General features: G+C 43.1%; 1 protein-coding gene across 2 annotated transcripts in view; it reads left to right on the forward strand.

Annotated features, from left to right (window-relative positions):
* Positions 1-841: 841 nt before the first annotated feature.
* The window catches only part of LOC138957643 (glucose dehydrogenase [FAD, quinone]-like), a 38,373-nt gene continuing 24,048 nt past the window's right edge, over positions 842-15,166 (forward strand). The window contains exons 1-6 of one of the 2 annotated variants that reach the window (XM_070328725.1): positions 842-988; positions 8,364-8,525; positions 10,239-10,453; positions 11,382-11,571; positions 13,836-13,964; positions 14,970-15,094. In XM_070328725.1, coding sequence (XP_070184826.1) covers positions 8,405-8,525; positions 10,239-10,453; positions 11,382-11,571; positions 13,836-13,964; positions 14,970-15,094 — 780 coding nt within the window. In that variant the 5' untranslated portion in view covers positions 842-988; positions 8,364-8,404. The remainder of the gene's footprint in view (positions 989-8,363; positions 8,526-10,238; positions 10,454-11,381; positions 11,572-13,835; positions 13,965-14,969; positions 15,095-15,166) is intronic. The other variant, XM_070328732.1, reaches the window with a different exon arrangement.

Below are 15,166 nucleotides of genomic sequence, written 5' to 3' on the forward strand. Positions count from 1 at the left end.
ACAGTCTCGCGACTGCCGCTAACGCAGTCAGGTCATCTGTTGTTTGTTTCCTGTCTTCGAAAAAGTCGTCGTTGCTCAGAGGGGTCCACCTACGCAAGCATCTCATCGTTTCTGCCTCTAAGTCTGTCACCACTGACTTACGCATTTTAATGAACCAGTCTGTGACTCGTCTTTACCTGACATCGTACCGGAGCACCAAATCATCTGACTCACAGACAAGTACCTGCATGCCACCGTAACGCCCTTTGTCTAAGACTAAGTTGAGAATGCGTTGGTTTCTCAGAGGGTCTTTCAGGTTTTCTCGGTGCCTTTTGTCTTTGACCTGTCCTACCCGATCGTAGATATCATCCAATGAAAATCCTGCTTTCTCAGCTCTGTCTTCAAGAGCACGCTCCATCTCCTCCTCGTCTTGTTGTTGACAGTCAACTCATGTGATGTGAGAAGACTGGAAGTTGTTGAGAGAGAGAGAGAGAGAGAGAGAGAGAGAGAGAGAGAGAGAGAGAGAGAAGAGAGAGAGAAGAGAGAGAGAGAGAGAGAGGGGGGGGGGGGAAAGAGAAAGAGGGAGTGACGAGAAATAAATGGCACAGTTGACAAATACAAACAGCGCCTCCACCCTTCCCAGCTTGTGCCAGGGGGATACACATTGTGAAGGGACTCAGAGTGTGTCGGTAAATAAACACACCCGGGGTATATCTTGTGTACCCATATTTATAACATTCGGCGAGGTGAGTGACCCATTTTCTGTTGTGCTGTTCGTCCACAAGAGCAGTCTTCCGTGACACATGTTTACGCCTGCAAAGAAAGTGTCACCGACTTGCGCCGCTAACACTCCACGATATAGCATAACTGTAGCACATGTATTTTTGGGGGTTAAATTCCAGCTGCTATTTCATTCCTTGCCCTTACAACGAAAGCATAGCACTGTAATTACAAGGCAGACGGTGTATCTTCGAAAGGATCCTCAAGTTGGGTCTAGCGAGAGACGAAGGTAAGATGAATGATAACATGATGAAACCTTTAAACAACTTAGTATGTGAGTTAGTTAGTAAGTTAAATAGTCAGTATGTCTGTCGATCTGCATGTTTTCTTATGTCATTGGTTCTAAGTACAGGCATGTGTGTGTGTGTGTGTGTGTGTGTGTGCCCTGTGTGTGTCTGTGTGTGTGTTTGCGTTTGTGTGTGTGTCTGTGTGTGTATGTGTTTGTATAGGCTAAATATGTATGCGTGTGCGTTTCTGTGTGTGTGTGTGTGTGTGGGGGGGGGTTCTAGGACAATCCCCCCCGGACTTCACCCCCCTGGACTTTTCCCCCCTAGGACTTCCCACCCTGGTCAATTTCCCCCCCCCCCCCCCCGCACTTATCCCCCGGATATATCCCCCCCCCCCCGGACAATACCCCCCCTGGGTATTCATTTCAAACTAGTTTCTTCATGCATCCTCGTTGTTATCACACTTGAAGAGTAAGGCGCACGTGAGCTAACATTTTTTGTTTCAGTGGCTGTGGAAAGTTGCATTCCCCTGCGTGAAAAGTGTGCTCCTGTTATAGTGTTTTTTTGCTTCGTTCGCCTCTTCCATAATTATTGTCAAAGACGCAAATCACGTCTTCTTGAGGAACAAAAGTCAGGGCAGCAATCTTGCGTACTGCCAGAGAACTTCACTGTCCTCAACTTCACAATATCACCTCTTCCTCGGTTACCAGAATGGTTGTGGTCATTGATTTTCTTCTTCAGCTGTGTTTCTTTTACGTGAATCTTCTCCTTACATCCACGATTTCGCCTCTTTTCACACTCCCAACATTCTACACCTTTGGTTAAGTCTTTTTGTTTTACGTAGACATGAGTTTCAAAAATAATGCAGTGAGCACCTCTTGTTGTCAAACTAAACTCCATTGTGTACTATTCTGAAGCAAGGTCAAAGTAAAATAAAAAACGCTCGCGCTGGACCCGAGTACTCTTAAGACTGGCTCGCTCCCCCAGTATAAACAATAGTAAACAAGAATTTATTAAAAAAAAAAAATTTAAAAAATTAAAAAATAGACCGCCCATGCCGGGAATCGAACCCGGATCCCTTTGGCCATAGTCGGAAACGCTTTCCTCCAAGCCAACAAATCTGACATTCGCCAGTGAACTCAAATGCCTATACTCCTCGCGCAGTGGTACACGCACGCAAGTAAACAAGAATTAAAAAAAATAAAATTAAAAAAAAATAGACCGCCCATGCCGGGAATCGAACCCGGGTCACTTGGATTTAAAAAAAAAAAAAAAAAAAAAATATATATATATTTATTTATTTTACACAATTAAAAAAATTATTACAGTGAAATAAAACATTAAAACGTTCATAATAAACAATAGTAAACAAGAATTTAAAAAAAAAAAGTACAAAATATAGACCGCCCATGCCGGGAAACGATCCCGGATCACTTTGGCCATAGGCGGACGTGATTCGCACCAGCTAGCTGGCTGTTCCATTAGCTGCACGGCAGTTGTACTCCCACCGCCAAACCTCCCCCCGTTAAGAGTCGTTTTTGTGGAATATTTCGCATTTAGGTCCCAGGTAACATTATGAAGTTTTAATACGATCAATCGGACCTATTATCAAGTTAGTGTATCAACTTTTGAACGAACTGCGCCCAGTAGTTTCCCAGCAATAAGCTGTTAAGTCGAGACGAACAGACAGACAGACAGACACACAATTAAAGTCTGCAGGACCCTAGTACTGCGTACTCGGGGATAAACCCTTTTATATAACACCTCTGAGCTTTAAAATACTGATTTATACTCACTGATTGAACAAAACCCAGGGCAGCAATCTGAGTTCTAAAATTCTGATGAATGCTCACTGATGATTTCTATGATCCGCAGCAAGGGAAAAAAGTTAACGATAATAATCACTTGTGAAATTGATTTTTTTTTTTGGGGGGGGAGGGGAGACGGGGGGGGGGTATTGGTGTGTGTGTGTGTGGGGGGGTTTGTCCTAGGGGGGTATTGTCTAGGGGGGAAATTGACCCGGGGGGAGTTATCCTAGGGGGGGGGGGGGGTCCTAGGGGGGAGTTGTCCAGGGGGGGGATTGTCTGGGGGGAAAAGTCCATGGGGGGATGTCCGGGGGGTAATTGTCCTGATACGGTGTGTGTGTGTATATATATACACTCAAAGAAAAAAGTTAGGGACCGCCCTTAAAAAAACCAGCTGACTTCATCTGTGCCAAACTTCTTGTTCCTTAGTTTATAAAAAACGCTGGCGCTGGACCCGAGTACTCTTCAGACTGGCTCGCTCCCCCAGTAAGAAAGTTTTTGTCTTGTGCACGTGGATTTTAAAAAAAATAAATAAATAAAATATTTATTTATTTTACACAATTAAAAAAATTATAAGAGTAAAATAAAACATGAAAACGTTCATGATAAACAATAGTAAACAAGAATTTAAAAAAAAAAAATAGACCACCCATGCCGGGAATCGAATCCGGATCACTTTGGCCATAGGCGGACGTGTTTTCGTCTTGTGCACGTGGATTTTAAAAAAAAATTTAAAAAAAAAAATTATTCATTTATTTTACACAATCAAAAAAATTATTAGAGTGAAATAAAACATTAAAACGTTCATAATAAACAATAGTAAACAAGAATATAAATTTTTTTAAAAAAGATATAGACCGCCCATGCCGGGAATCGATTCCGGATCACTTTGGCGAAAGGCGGACGTGATTCGCACCAGCTAGCTGGCTGTTCCATTAGCTGCACGGCAGTTGTACTCCCACCGCCAAACCTCCCCCCCCCCGTTAAGAGTCGTTTTTGTGGAATATTTCGCATTTAGGTCCCAGGTAACATTATGAAGTTTTAATACGATCAATCGGACCTATTATCAAGTTAGTGTATCAACTTTTGAAAGAACTGCGCCCAGTAGTTTCCCAGCAATAAGCTGTTAAGTCGAGACAGACAGACAGACAGACAGACACACACACAGACACACAATTAAAGTCTGCTGGACCCTCCTACTGCGTACTCGGGGATAAAACCAAATGGCTGTCAGGCCGAACACACCAGTGGGTGAGCAATGCTGTGTTAGCAGGAAACTTGCTCGGGATCCACGGAGGCCTGGCTAGGGCACGAGACAGAAACTGCCAAACTGCAAAAAGTGGACCATTTTTTCGCTGGCGCGTTGGCAAGCCTGGGCGGGAAAGATGAAAAATTCGTTATGCACGTGCAGGGGGGAATGTGTTGAGAGTGAACTGTTGTCACCAGTTAGGCTTTATAGCCCCGCGATTTTCCGCTAGCCTCCATCTTCTCACTATGCCTCCCAGACGAAAGGTGACCACCTTCAACAAAGCCCGGGCCATCACATGGCTGCAAGACGGCGTAAGCAAGCGAGAAGTGGGCAGACGACTTGGAGTGTCCCATTCTGTCGTGGTCAGGCTGCATCAGAAGTTCCAGGCCACCAACAGCGTTCTGGAGAGGCCCAGGTCAGGACGGCCTAAGAAGACAACACAGCGTGAAGATCGCTTCATCAGAAGACAAGCTCTGCAGCAGCGAGGCACCACTGCAAACATCATCAGGGGCCAGCTGAGGGTGGCAACAAACACCAACGTCAGCACGAAAACCATCCGCAAACGCCTGCACGAAGTTGACCTGCGATCACGTCGTCCAGCTGTACGCCCACGACTGACAGCAGCTCATCGCCAGGCTCGTTTGGCGTTCTGTCACAACCATGCCAGGTGGACACGCCAGCAATGGGCCGATGTGCTGTTCAGCGATGAGTCCCGCTTTAATCTGCACCATCATGACGGTCGGGCTCGTGTGTGGAGGCGTCAGGGTGAGCGGTACAACAACGGTCTGGTGCAGGAGAGGGTGGCCTTCGGCGGGGGCTCCATCATGGTGTGTGGGGCCTTCAGTTTTCGACACAGAACCCCCCTCTACCACATTGTTGGCAACCTGACGGGCCAGCGCTACAGAGATGAGATTGTCGCCCCTTTGGTTCTACCCGCTCTACACCAGATTGGTGTGCAGGCTGTGTTCCAGGACAATAACGCGACACCTTACAGAGCGAGGCTGGTCAACAACTTCATCCAGCAGGCTGGTGTCACCTGGATGAACTGGCCGGCCTGCAGCCCTGATTTCAACCCCATCGAGCACCTGTGGGATGAGCTGAACAGGCGAGTGAGGAACAACCACCCACCCCCAAGGAACCTGCACAGCAACTGCTTCAGTTCCTGCAAATCGAATGACAGGCCATTCCTCATGCCTTCTGCAGGAAGCTGGTAAACTCGATGCGGAACAGGACTGCAGAAGGCATCGCAAAACGCGGCGGACACACCCATGACTGAACTGTTCGGAACTTGCAAATTTTGTTATCGACCCCCATGTTGTTTGAGAGCTTGTTGACACGTAGGGGAAAGGCTCCTAATATGGACCGGCTCCTAATATGGACCACCTCCTGTTCTGACAAACTAACGGCGCTAGAGCGCTCAAAACAATTTCATTCGCTTTATTCACCCTCTCTGGATAAGTTGCACATGCCAAAAGAGTTGCAGAAACACAAACCTGAGAACCGTTGGGCTTTTTCGCTTTTTTTCACTTTTGGCAGCGTTCACTCTAAATTAGCCGCCTAAAACGGACTCCTTTCTGTCCACAGTCAAAGCTTTCATAACACAAACATGGCTATATATGACAGCTAAGACAGTATTTGTTACATTTTAACAGTGTGACCCCGAGTTTCTACTGCAAACAAAAAATAATAGCAAAACCTCAAAGTATGTGTGAGTCCCCTAATATGGACCACCTTCAACAAATCGAAGAAAATAAAAACTAAAGGCAATTTTAATTAATTCATTAAGAAGCTTGCTGAAAATAACCTATAACTAGCCTTCGAGATTTCCAAAAAAAATAACAAATAGTCTTTTTTTGTGTGGAAGTTGATAATTTCACTTATTTTCACTCTGTTTTAGATAAGCTTCTTCAGTTTCCTGGTGTGCTTCCAATAATGCTCTCATCAACCCGAAACAGATAAATCTAAAGCATATTATAGTTAGTCTGACACTAAGTTGTATCATGTTATTTTGAAGTATAGGGGGCTTTTTACAGTGATTCGTGAAGGCCGCTTCACTGGTCCATATTGGGCGCCCAGGCTCCTAATATGGACCATTTGTGATTTTTTGTGTATTTAATTTTTGCTGAAGTTCTATCAAAGCTATTTCACTCTTATTAAGCCTAACTCTTAAACTAAGAGAGAAGGACTACCAACCACAAAATGAAACTTCTTCGCAAGAAAACAAGCTTGTTATCAGCAATAAACAAAAAGGGGTCCATATTAGGGGCCTTTCCCCTAATGCGTAAATGAAATGTCACCATATTTTGGAAAAAGGATCGCAGAGATGATGAATTAAACATGTTACAAATTTGATTCAATTTTGTTTGGTGGTTTGGAAGCTGTGTTTGTTTGCGTAAGTGGTCCCTAACTTGTTCCTATGAGTATATATTTATCCCCGAGTATGCTAGAACTTGGGCTCAGCAGACTTTAATCGTGTGTGTGTGTGTGTGTGTGTGTGTGTGTGTGTTTTCTCCACTTAACAGCTTATTGCTGGGAAACTACTGGGCGCAGTTCGTTCAAAAGTTGATACACTAACTTGATAATAGGTCCGATTGATCGTATTAAAACTTCATAATGTTACCTGGGACCTAAATGCGAAATAAACCACAAAAACGACTTGGTGGTGGGAGGAATTCACGGAGCAACAGCCAGCCATTGAGCTGATAGAACAGCCGAACGCGTCACACAGTGACGAGAAATATAGCGTCATAAAAAGCATGCGTATCGCATGCGAGACGATTTGCCAGGCTTTTCGCGTTGTGTGTTTGAATAATTTGATTTTTTGTGTACCCCATTTTCTTCCAAGCGTTGGTTGCTCGGTCGCGACTGCGGTGATTTAGAGGTCGCGATTTTGTGTTTTGATTCTTTTCATATTAATTTATATTTTTTCTTATGGTTTCCTTTGTTTACATATGTTTCAGTCTTTTACCTTCACTTTACATTAAAGAATTTGGTAAAACTACCTGGGGCGTGATAAATGCAAGAATCCGCGAGCCAGGACAGTAAAAGAACTTCGTGGGCCACCAGTTCACCAGTTATGAAGAGGGTCGGCAGTATATTTTTCACTGTGATCAAATAAAAGAGAAAGGCCAGTCACCACTCACATCCTCGGTTCGCATGCAATGTAGTTATATAGCAAAGGGAATGCCTGTAATTCACACAGAGCAATCACTTGGTCTTAAACGTGCACAAGACAAAAACTTTCATACTGGGGGAGCGAGCCAGTCTGAAGAGTACTCGGGTCCAGCGCGAGCGTTTTTTTATATCTGTGTGTGTGTGTGTGTGTGTCTGTGTGTGTGTGTGTATGTGTTTGTGTTGGCTAAATATGTATGTGTATGTGTGGTGTTTGTGTTGGCTAAATATGTATGTGTATGTGTGTGTGTGTGTGTATGTGTTTGTGTTGGCTAAATATGTATGTGTATGTGTGTGTGTGTGTCAGTCTCCCTCCCTTTTCTCTCTCACCCCCCCCCCTCCCCGACCCACTCTCCCCCTCTGTCCTTTTTACATTTAGTCAAGTTTTGACTAAATGTTTTAACATAGAGGGGCAATCGAGACGAGGGTCGTGGTGTATGTGTGTCTGTGTGTGTGTGTGTGTGTGTGCGTGTGTGTGTGTAGAGCGATTCAGACCAAACTACTGGACCGATCTTTATGAAATTTTACATGAGAGTTCCTGGGAATGATATCCCCGGACGTTGTTTATTTTATTTGTATAAATACCTTTGATGACGTCATATCCGGTTTTTGGAAAAGTTGAGGCGGCACTGTCACACGCTCATTTTTTAATCAAATTGATTGAAATTTTGGCAAAGCGATCTTCGACGAAGGCCGGACTTTGGTATTGCATTTCAGCTTGGTGACTTAAAAACTAATGAATGAGTTTGGTGATTAAAAATCGGAAACTTGTAATTAAAATTATTTTTTTATTAAACGATCCAAAAACAATTTCATCTTATTCATCGTCATTTTCTGATTCCTAAAACATATACATATGTTATATTTGGATTATAAACAAGCTCTGAAAATTAAAAATATGAAAATTATGATGACAATTAATTTTTCGAAATCGATTTTAAAAACAATTTCATCATATTCCTTGTCAGTCCCTGATTGCAAAAACATATAGAGCGGTGGACTGACGATGCTACAAGTATACGGTCATGTTGACAAAAATGCAGTGCGTTCAGTTTCATTCTGTGAGTTCGACAGCTTGACTAAATGTTGTTATTTCGCCTTACGCGACTTGTTTCTCTCTCTCGTGTATACACTTATGAGTCTTTTTTCCAGGACAGAAACAAACTCGTGCCGACGAGAGAGAAGAGAGCAGCATGTTGCGGGCAATGCCAGCAGTATTTGTGGTAGTGGTCGCAGTGCTTGCTTACAACACATTTCGACAGTCCCACGTACCCCTCACAGACAGATTCCTTGACGACTATGACTACATCATTGGTTTGTATTTTAACTTTTAATGTGTTAACATCAATATTATGTTAAACATGAGATAAGATAAAACTGTGTTTCCGAGTGGCCTGCGTAGAATCCTTTCCTTAACACAGAGTGGGAGACACAGTGCGTTAAGAAATAGAATATTGCAGTAGTGTTGAAGGAAGTAAAGAAGATGTTTTGTTCAAAGCCTAAGTGTGTCCTGTATCCATGCGCATCAAGTCTAGTCAAAACAAGTCGCGTAAGGCGAAAATACAACATTTAGTCAAGCTGTCGAACTCACAGAATGAAACTGAACTCACTGCATTTTTGTCAACATGACCGTATACTTGTAGCATCGTCAGTCCACCGCTCGTGGCAACGGCAGTGAAATTGACAAGCCAGCTAGAATAGCGCGGTAGTGGTTGCGCTGAGCAGGATATCACGCTTTTCCGTATCTCTATTCTTTTTAACTTTCTGAGCTTGTTTTTAATCCAAACATATCATATCTATATGTTTTTTGAGTCAGGAACCGACAAGGAATAAGATGATGTTTTTAAATCGATTTCGGAAATTTAATTTTAATCATAATGTTCATATTTTTAATTTTCAGAGCTTGTTTTTTATCCGAATGTAACATATTTATATATTTTTGGAATGGAACAATGATGAAAAATAAGATACAATTGTTTTTGGATCGTTTTATAAAAAAAAAATTAATTACAATTTTCAGATTTTTGATGACCAAACTCATTAATTAATTTCTAAGCCACAAAGCTGAAATGCAATACCAAAGTCTGGCGATGGTCGAAGATTGCTTGGCCAAAATTTCAACCAATTTCATTAAAAAAATGAGGGTGTGACAGTGCCGCCTCCACTTTTACAAAAAGCCGGATATGACGTCATCAAAGACATTTTGTCTTTGGATATCATTCCCAGAAACTCTCATGTGAAGTTTCATGAAGATCGGTCCAGTAGTTTACTCTGAATCGCTCTACACACACAGACACACAGACACACAGACACAGACACAGACACACAGACACACACAGACACACACACATACACCACACCCTCGTCTCGATTCCCCGCCTATGTTAAAACATTTAGTCAAAACTTGACTAAATGTAAAAAGAGTGTTCACATTAATAGTCACATCGTAGGATTTGCCACAAACGCCAATGTTTTACAAGAATAAAGCAAACATTTCATCATTTGTGAGTGTTACACAATTAATTTAGGTAGTTTTGTTTTTGTTTTTGTGTCACTTTCCAGCTTTGCAAATTTGATATGCACTAAATTTTGGTATACCCTAAGCTGAGAGACCTATGGTATATGTCAAAACCACGTTTTTCACGTGCTAAATCTTGATCCTTTAAAAGTCTACCTCTTTGCTAACAGAGAAAGGCAACACCACACTACTCCCTCAAACTCTTGGATTTGCAATCGCTTCGCACCAAACTGAAAAAAGCGGGGTGTCTGTCTGTCTCTTCATCTATCGTATGTGCCTTTAATTTCAGCGTTTTGTTGTCGTGTTTTTCGATTTATTCTGTTCATCTTTGGGTCGACGTACTGGTAAATGTAATCGTTTTATTTTGTTGATAATAAACGTTCCAAATACCTACCATTCTTGTTTGTGATTCGTTATTCTATTCATCATTTATTTGGAGATTATAATAACAATGTCAGATGCTGACAGAGTGAGTTATTGATTACTTCATTCATTCTTTCCCTTGACAGTGGGGGCGGGGTCAGCTGGCTGCGTGTTAGCCAATCGTCTGTCAGAAGACAGCGGGGTGCGCGTGCTGCTACTAGAAGCAGGGGGAGATGACCGGGGAGAGACAGAGTTGTCTGTTCCCATGGCGGCGCTTCCAATCCTGTACGGGTCCACTAAGTTCAACTGGAATTTCATGACACAGCCTCAAAAGTATGGTCTTGAAGGCTTCACAGAAAAGGTGGGATATCGTTTTTTGTTCCATGCTGACATTGTTATCGTTGGCATAGTCATCATCATCATCATCATCATCATCATCATCATCATCAGCAGCAGCAGCAGCAGCAGCAGCAGCAGCATCATCATCATCATCATCATCATCATCATCATCATCATCATCATCATCATCATCATCATCATCATCATCATCATCATCATCAGCAGCAGCAGCAGCAGCAGCAGCAGCAGCAGCAGCAGCATCATCATCATCATCATCATCATCATCATCATCATCAGTCATCATCATCATCATCATCATCATCATCATCATCATCATCATCATCATCATCATCATCATCATCATCATCATCGTAGTCGCCGTCGTTAGAGTACAGCAGAAGCAACAACGACGAAAACAACGAGTCACAGCAGCTTTTCTCTGTTGGTCTGTATGTAGCATGGTTTGGTCTGGCTAACTGTCTCTCTGACTGTGTGTCTGTCTCTAACTTTTTCTCTGTCTCTGTCTCTATCTCGCTCTCTATTTCTCCTCTATCTCGTTATCTCTCCACTCTATATATTTATTAACCTATTGATCTTTCGATCTATCTATCTATCAATCTTTATGTCTATTTATTTATATCTATCTATCTTTACATCTATCTATCTATCTATCTACCTATCTATCTATCTATCTATCTATCTATCTATATCTCCCCTCTTTCTCTCCCCCCTCCCTTTCCCCCACTGTCTGTCTGTCTGTCAGTCTGTCTGTCTGTCTCTCTCTCTCTGTCTTTATATCTCTCTCTCTCTCTCTCTCTCTCTCTCTCTCTCTCTCTCTCTCTCTCTCTCTCTCTCTTATCCTTATGTAATAAAGTTCTGAGTTCTCTCAGTGTGTCTATCTAACATCAAAAATCTTGATTTTGTTTTCTGCCATTGATGAAATGCTATAGAGATCGTACTGGCCGCGCGGTAAAGTCCTGGGCGGCAGTTCAAGTGTCAACGCCATGCTCTACGTGCGAGGCAGTCGCCAAGACTTTGATAACTGGGTCAAGGTCGGGTCAGAGGGATGGGGTTACCAGGACGTGTTGCCCTACTTTCTCAAGTCCGAGGACATGCAGGAGGAGTCTCTTGAAACCTCAAGTGAGTTGTTCAAAAGTTTTTTGTTTGTTTGTTTGTTTGCTTAACGCCCAGCCGACCACGAAGGGCCATATCAGGGCGGTGCTGCTTTGACATATATAACGTGCGCCACACACAAGACAGAAGTCGCAGCACAGGCTTCATGTCTCACCCAGTCACATTATTCTGACACCGGACCAACCAGTCCTAGCACTAACCCCATAATGCCAGACGCCAGGCGGAGCAGCCACTAGATTGCCAATTTTAAAGTCTTAGGTATGACCCGGCCGGGGTTTGAACCCACGACCTCCCGATCACGGGGCGGACGCCTTACCACTAGGCCAACCGTGCCGGTTCCTTCAAAAGTTTAAATTGCGAGAAATGTGTTACTTGCAAAACAACAACAACAACAACAACAACAACAACAACAACAACAACAGCAACAGCAACGAAAACGACAACAACAATGTTATTGACGTTGTGGACGACGATGAGAACAAAATCAATACCAATGCCCAGATAATCTGACCAAGAAAACAGCGACAACGACAAAACACGACCACATTACAAGATATCTCCCTTCCCATGTAAACCATCGTGTAACTCCTCGTAGATCTGCTAGGGATTTTCTGTGGGGTAACAGCATCCTTCTACTTGAAAAAATGGCATATTTTAACAGTTTGAATGCTGTTTGTGCTGAGTGAGAATTGTTGAGAATACAACTACACGAACATCTTAGCCTGTACCATCCTGAACTCAGGTCAAAATGAGTTACTTCCCTTCGGGTCTCATTTATCCCTGACAGGATGCCTTTGTTTTCCTTCTCTGGAGAGGAAATCGATTTTTTTGTTTACATATTTAGAGCTTTTCGTAATGTGTTATTGATATAAGCAGATTCGCGATCGTCGATAATGATTTTTCATGGTGTTGTGTAATTTTTAAATTACAAAGGAATTGTTATGTAAGACAGTTTTAAGCGAGCTATCTTTTGCGGATGTATTTACTGTGCAAACAACTCTAAATATGGCACAAGTGTCACGTGATAATCAACTTTGTCACGTGATCATAACAAAATGGCTACGGAGCGGACGAAACTTTTTCTGTAACCAGTTGGGAGGGATGCAACAATATCACGGTCTCCTTCCCATAGCAGTCTAAAAATTTCGACTTGTTTTGACCTTAGAACGATGTCTTTATCATAACTGTGAAAAACAGAACGGAGATCACTGTCGACGTCGGCCATTCTACAATCACGTTCGTCTTTCGTCTTTTAATCATGTAACCGAGTGCCGAAACACTACGATCACCTCGGGAAGCGAAGTGCAATCAAACAGGATTGAAAATGTTAGGGCTAATTTCTTAGCCCTATAAAACTGTTATGCAAACCCGAAGGTTTCCATGAACATACAGACAATCGGAAACCACCAGACCCCATCACAAACAGAACTCTACAATCCACTGGTGTTGACTTTTAAAGGCCAACAACTCGGGTGCAGAGTCTGCTGTGAAAGGAGCGGTAGCCTCCCCTGTCACAATCGCCCCCGTTTGAATGAACTCCGTCCCGAAGTTCCGAACCGGGGGACCACTGTCCATCCCAAGTTCGCAGAATGGGAACAGCACGAAAATGTTCAGTGGTCATATTATGCCATTACCTGAACATATCATGCCGAGTCCCATCCCTGCTCGCAAGCGCCAGATGTAACCGAGTGCCGAAACACTACGATCACCTCGGGAAGCGAAGTGCAATCAAACAGGATTGAAAATGTTAGGGCTAAGAAACTGTTATGCAAACCCGAAGGTTTCCATGAACATACAGACAATCGGAAACCACCAGACCTCATCACAAACAGAATTCTACAATCCACCGGTGTTGACTTTTAAAGGCCAGCAACTCGGGTGCAGAGTCTGCTTTGAAAGGAGCGGTAGCCTCCCCTGTCACAATCAGAAGCATTAGCGAAAAACATAATTATGGGAGATAACTCTGTATTCTTGTTTTGATAGATTTCGGCTTTTAGACAATTTCTTTCCATGTACTCCGCGTAGCAATTATCCATCCTGTCAGAGAGACATGAGCGATAGCGTGGACCGATGATTATCAGAATGAGCCTGTACAAGAAAGGCAAGGCCGGTGATTTTTCTTATGAGTCCAAGTCTAAATGTGTATCGAGTGACGAATCTTATATTCTTACGTGCTCTCTCGACGTGCAATTTGTTTGTGCATGCATATGCTGGTATTCATACATTGAATGTTTGCTTTATGTTAGTTGTTATTCTTGTGGTTGTTGCAGAATTCCACAGCCAAGGGGGGCCACTCAAAGTGAGCATAGGAGAGAAGACTCGGTTGGGAAAATTGCTGTTGCAAGCCGGAACAGAGATAGGCTTTTCTTCACGCGACTACAATGCTGAGCATATGATAGGTCAGTCATCCACGTACAGCTATGTTAATTATAGACAACACCGATACGTGGACATCCTAGTGATGAACTTTGAAGGGGTTTCCCATTCTCTGCGCATCTTTAAAATGACTGAGACAAGTTTCATCCTCAAAACCCGTGTTGATTTCCAGTACTCGACACCCATGACCTTACTAGGAAGTGTGCACTGTCAATATAACCAAGTCTCCGAAACAAACTCCAGCTGGAAATTCAGTTTGACTCACTATCTCAATTGTGCCGAGGTTTGTGCATGGGATAAGCCCAACCCTCGCCATTCATGGGATAAGCCCAACCCTCGCCATTCATGGGATAAGCCCAACCCTCGCCATTCATGGGATAAGCCCAACCCTCGCCATTCATGGGATAAGCCCAACCCTCGCCATTCATGGGATAAGCCCAACCCTCGCCATTCATGGGATAAGCCCAACCCTCGCCATTCATGGGCACCATACCAACAGCCAACATCCTGCTTTATGTGCACAGTTATATATTTGTGTATGAATTAATTTCATTTAAGCTACTAATGGCCACTATAAGCAGCAATGATTGGTTGTTAGTATGTGTCCAAATTGAGGGATGGTTTTATTCTATGTTAAATATTTGACCTGTGTAAAAGGAAAAGTTGACCGCTGGGAAAAAGAGTCCTACGGACTTTCGTTCCTAAGAAACGATAGTCCACAGCAGGAAAAATTTTCCTAGACTTTCAGCGGAAAAATTTTCCTATAGAACAGAAAGTCCTAGCCTATGTTTAGGGGTCGGACTTTGGGTCCTAAAGAACATCTTTTCCTAGGAAACAGAGTCCGCCGGACTTTGAAACAAGCAGACGCTTCATCCTTTTACGCGGGGACTGGGGTGGTTTTATTCTATGTAAACTTATTGACCGGAACTGAAATGATGAACCGAATTGTTCTAATTACAAGGAAAGGACTGTATCTATAAATATATTTAAATATGTACTTTATGTATATAATACACGATTGTGCTCAGGTGTGTCCCCTACCCAGGCCACCATTGACAGTACTGGTGTACGTCAGAGCACTGCACGTGCTTTTTTGCAACCTGTCCTTGACCGACCTAATTTGCATATTGGGGTCAATGCCCTTGTCACGAAGGTAGGTGGAAGAATTGTGATCAACTGTCTGTGTGAGTGGCTGTTGTCTCTGAAGGCCTGAAAGTGGCGAGTA

Source organism: Littorina saxatilis, linkage group LG2 (assembly GCF_037325665.1).
Source record: "Littorina saxatilis isolate snail1 linkage group LG2, US_GU_Lsax_2.0, whole genome shotgun sequence".
Classification (NCBI taxonomy): Eukaryota; Metazoa; Mollusca; class Gastropoda; order Littorinimorpha; family Littorinidae; genus Littorina; species Littorina saxatilis.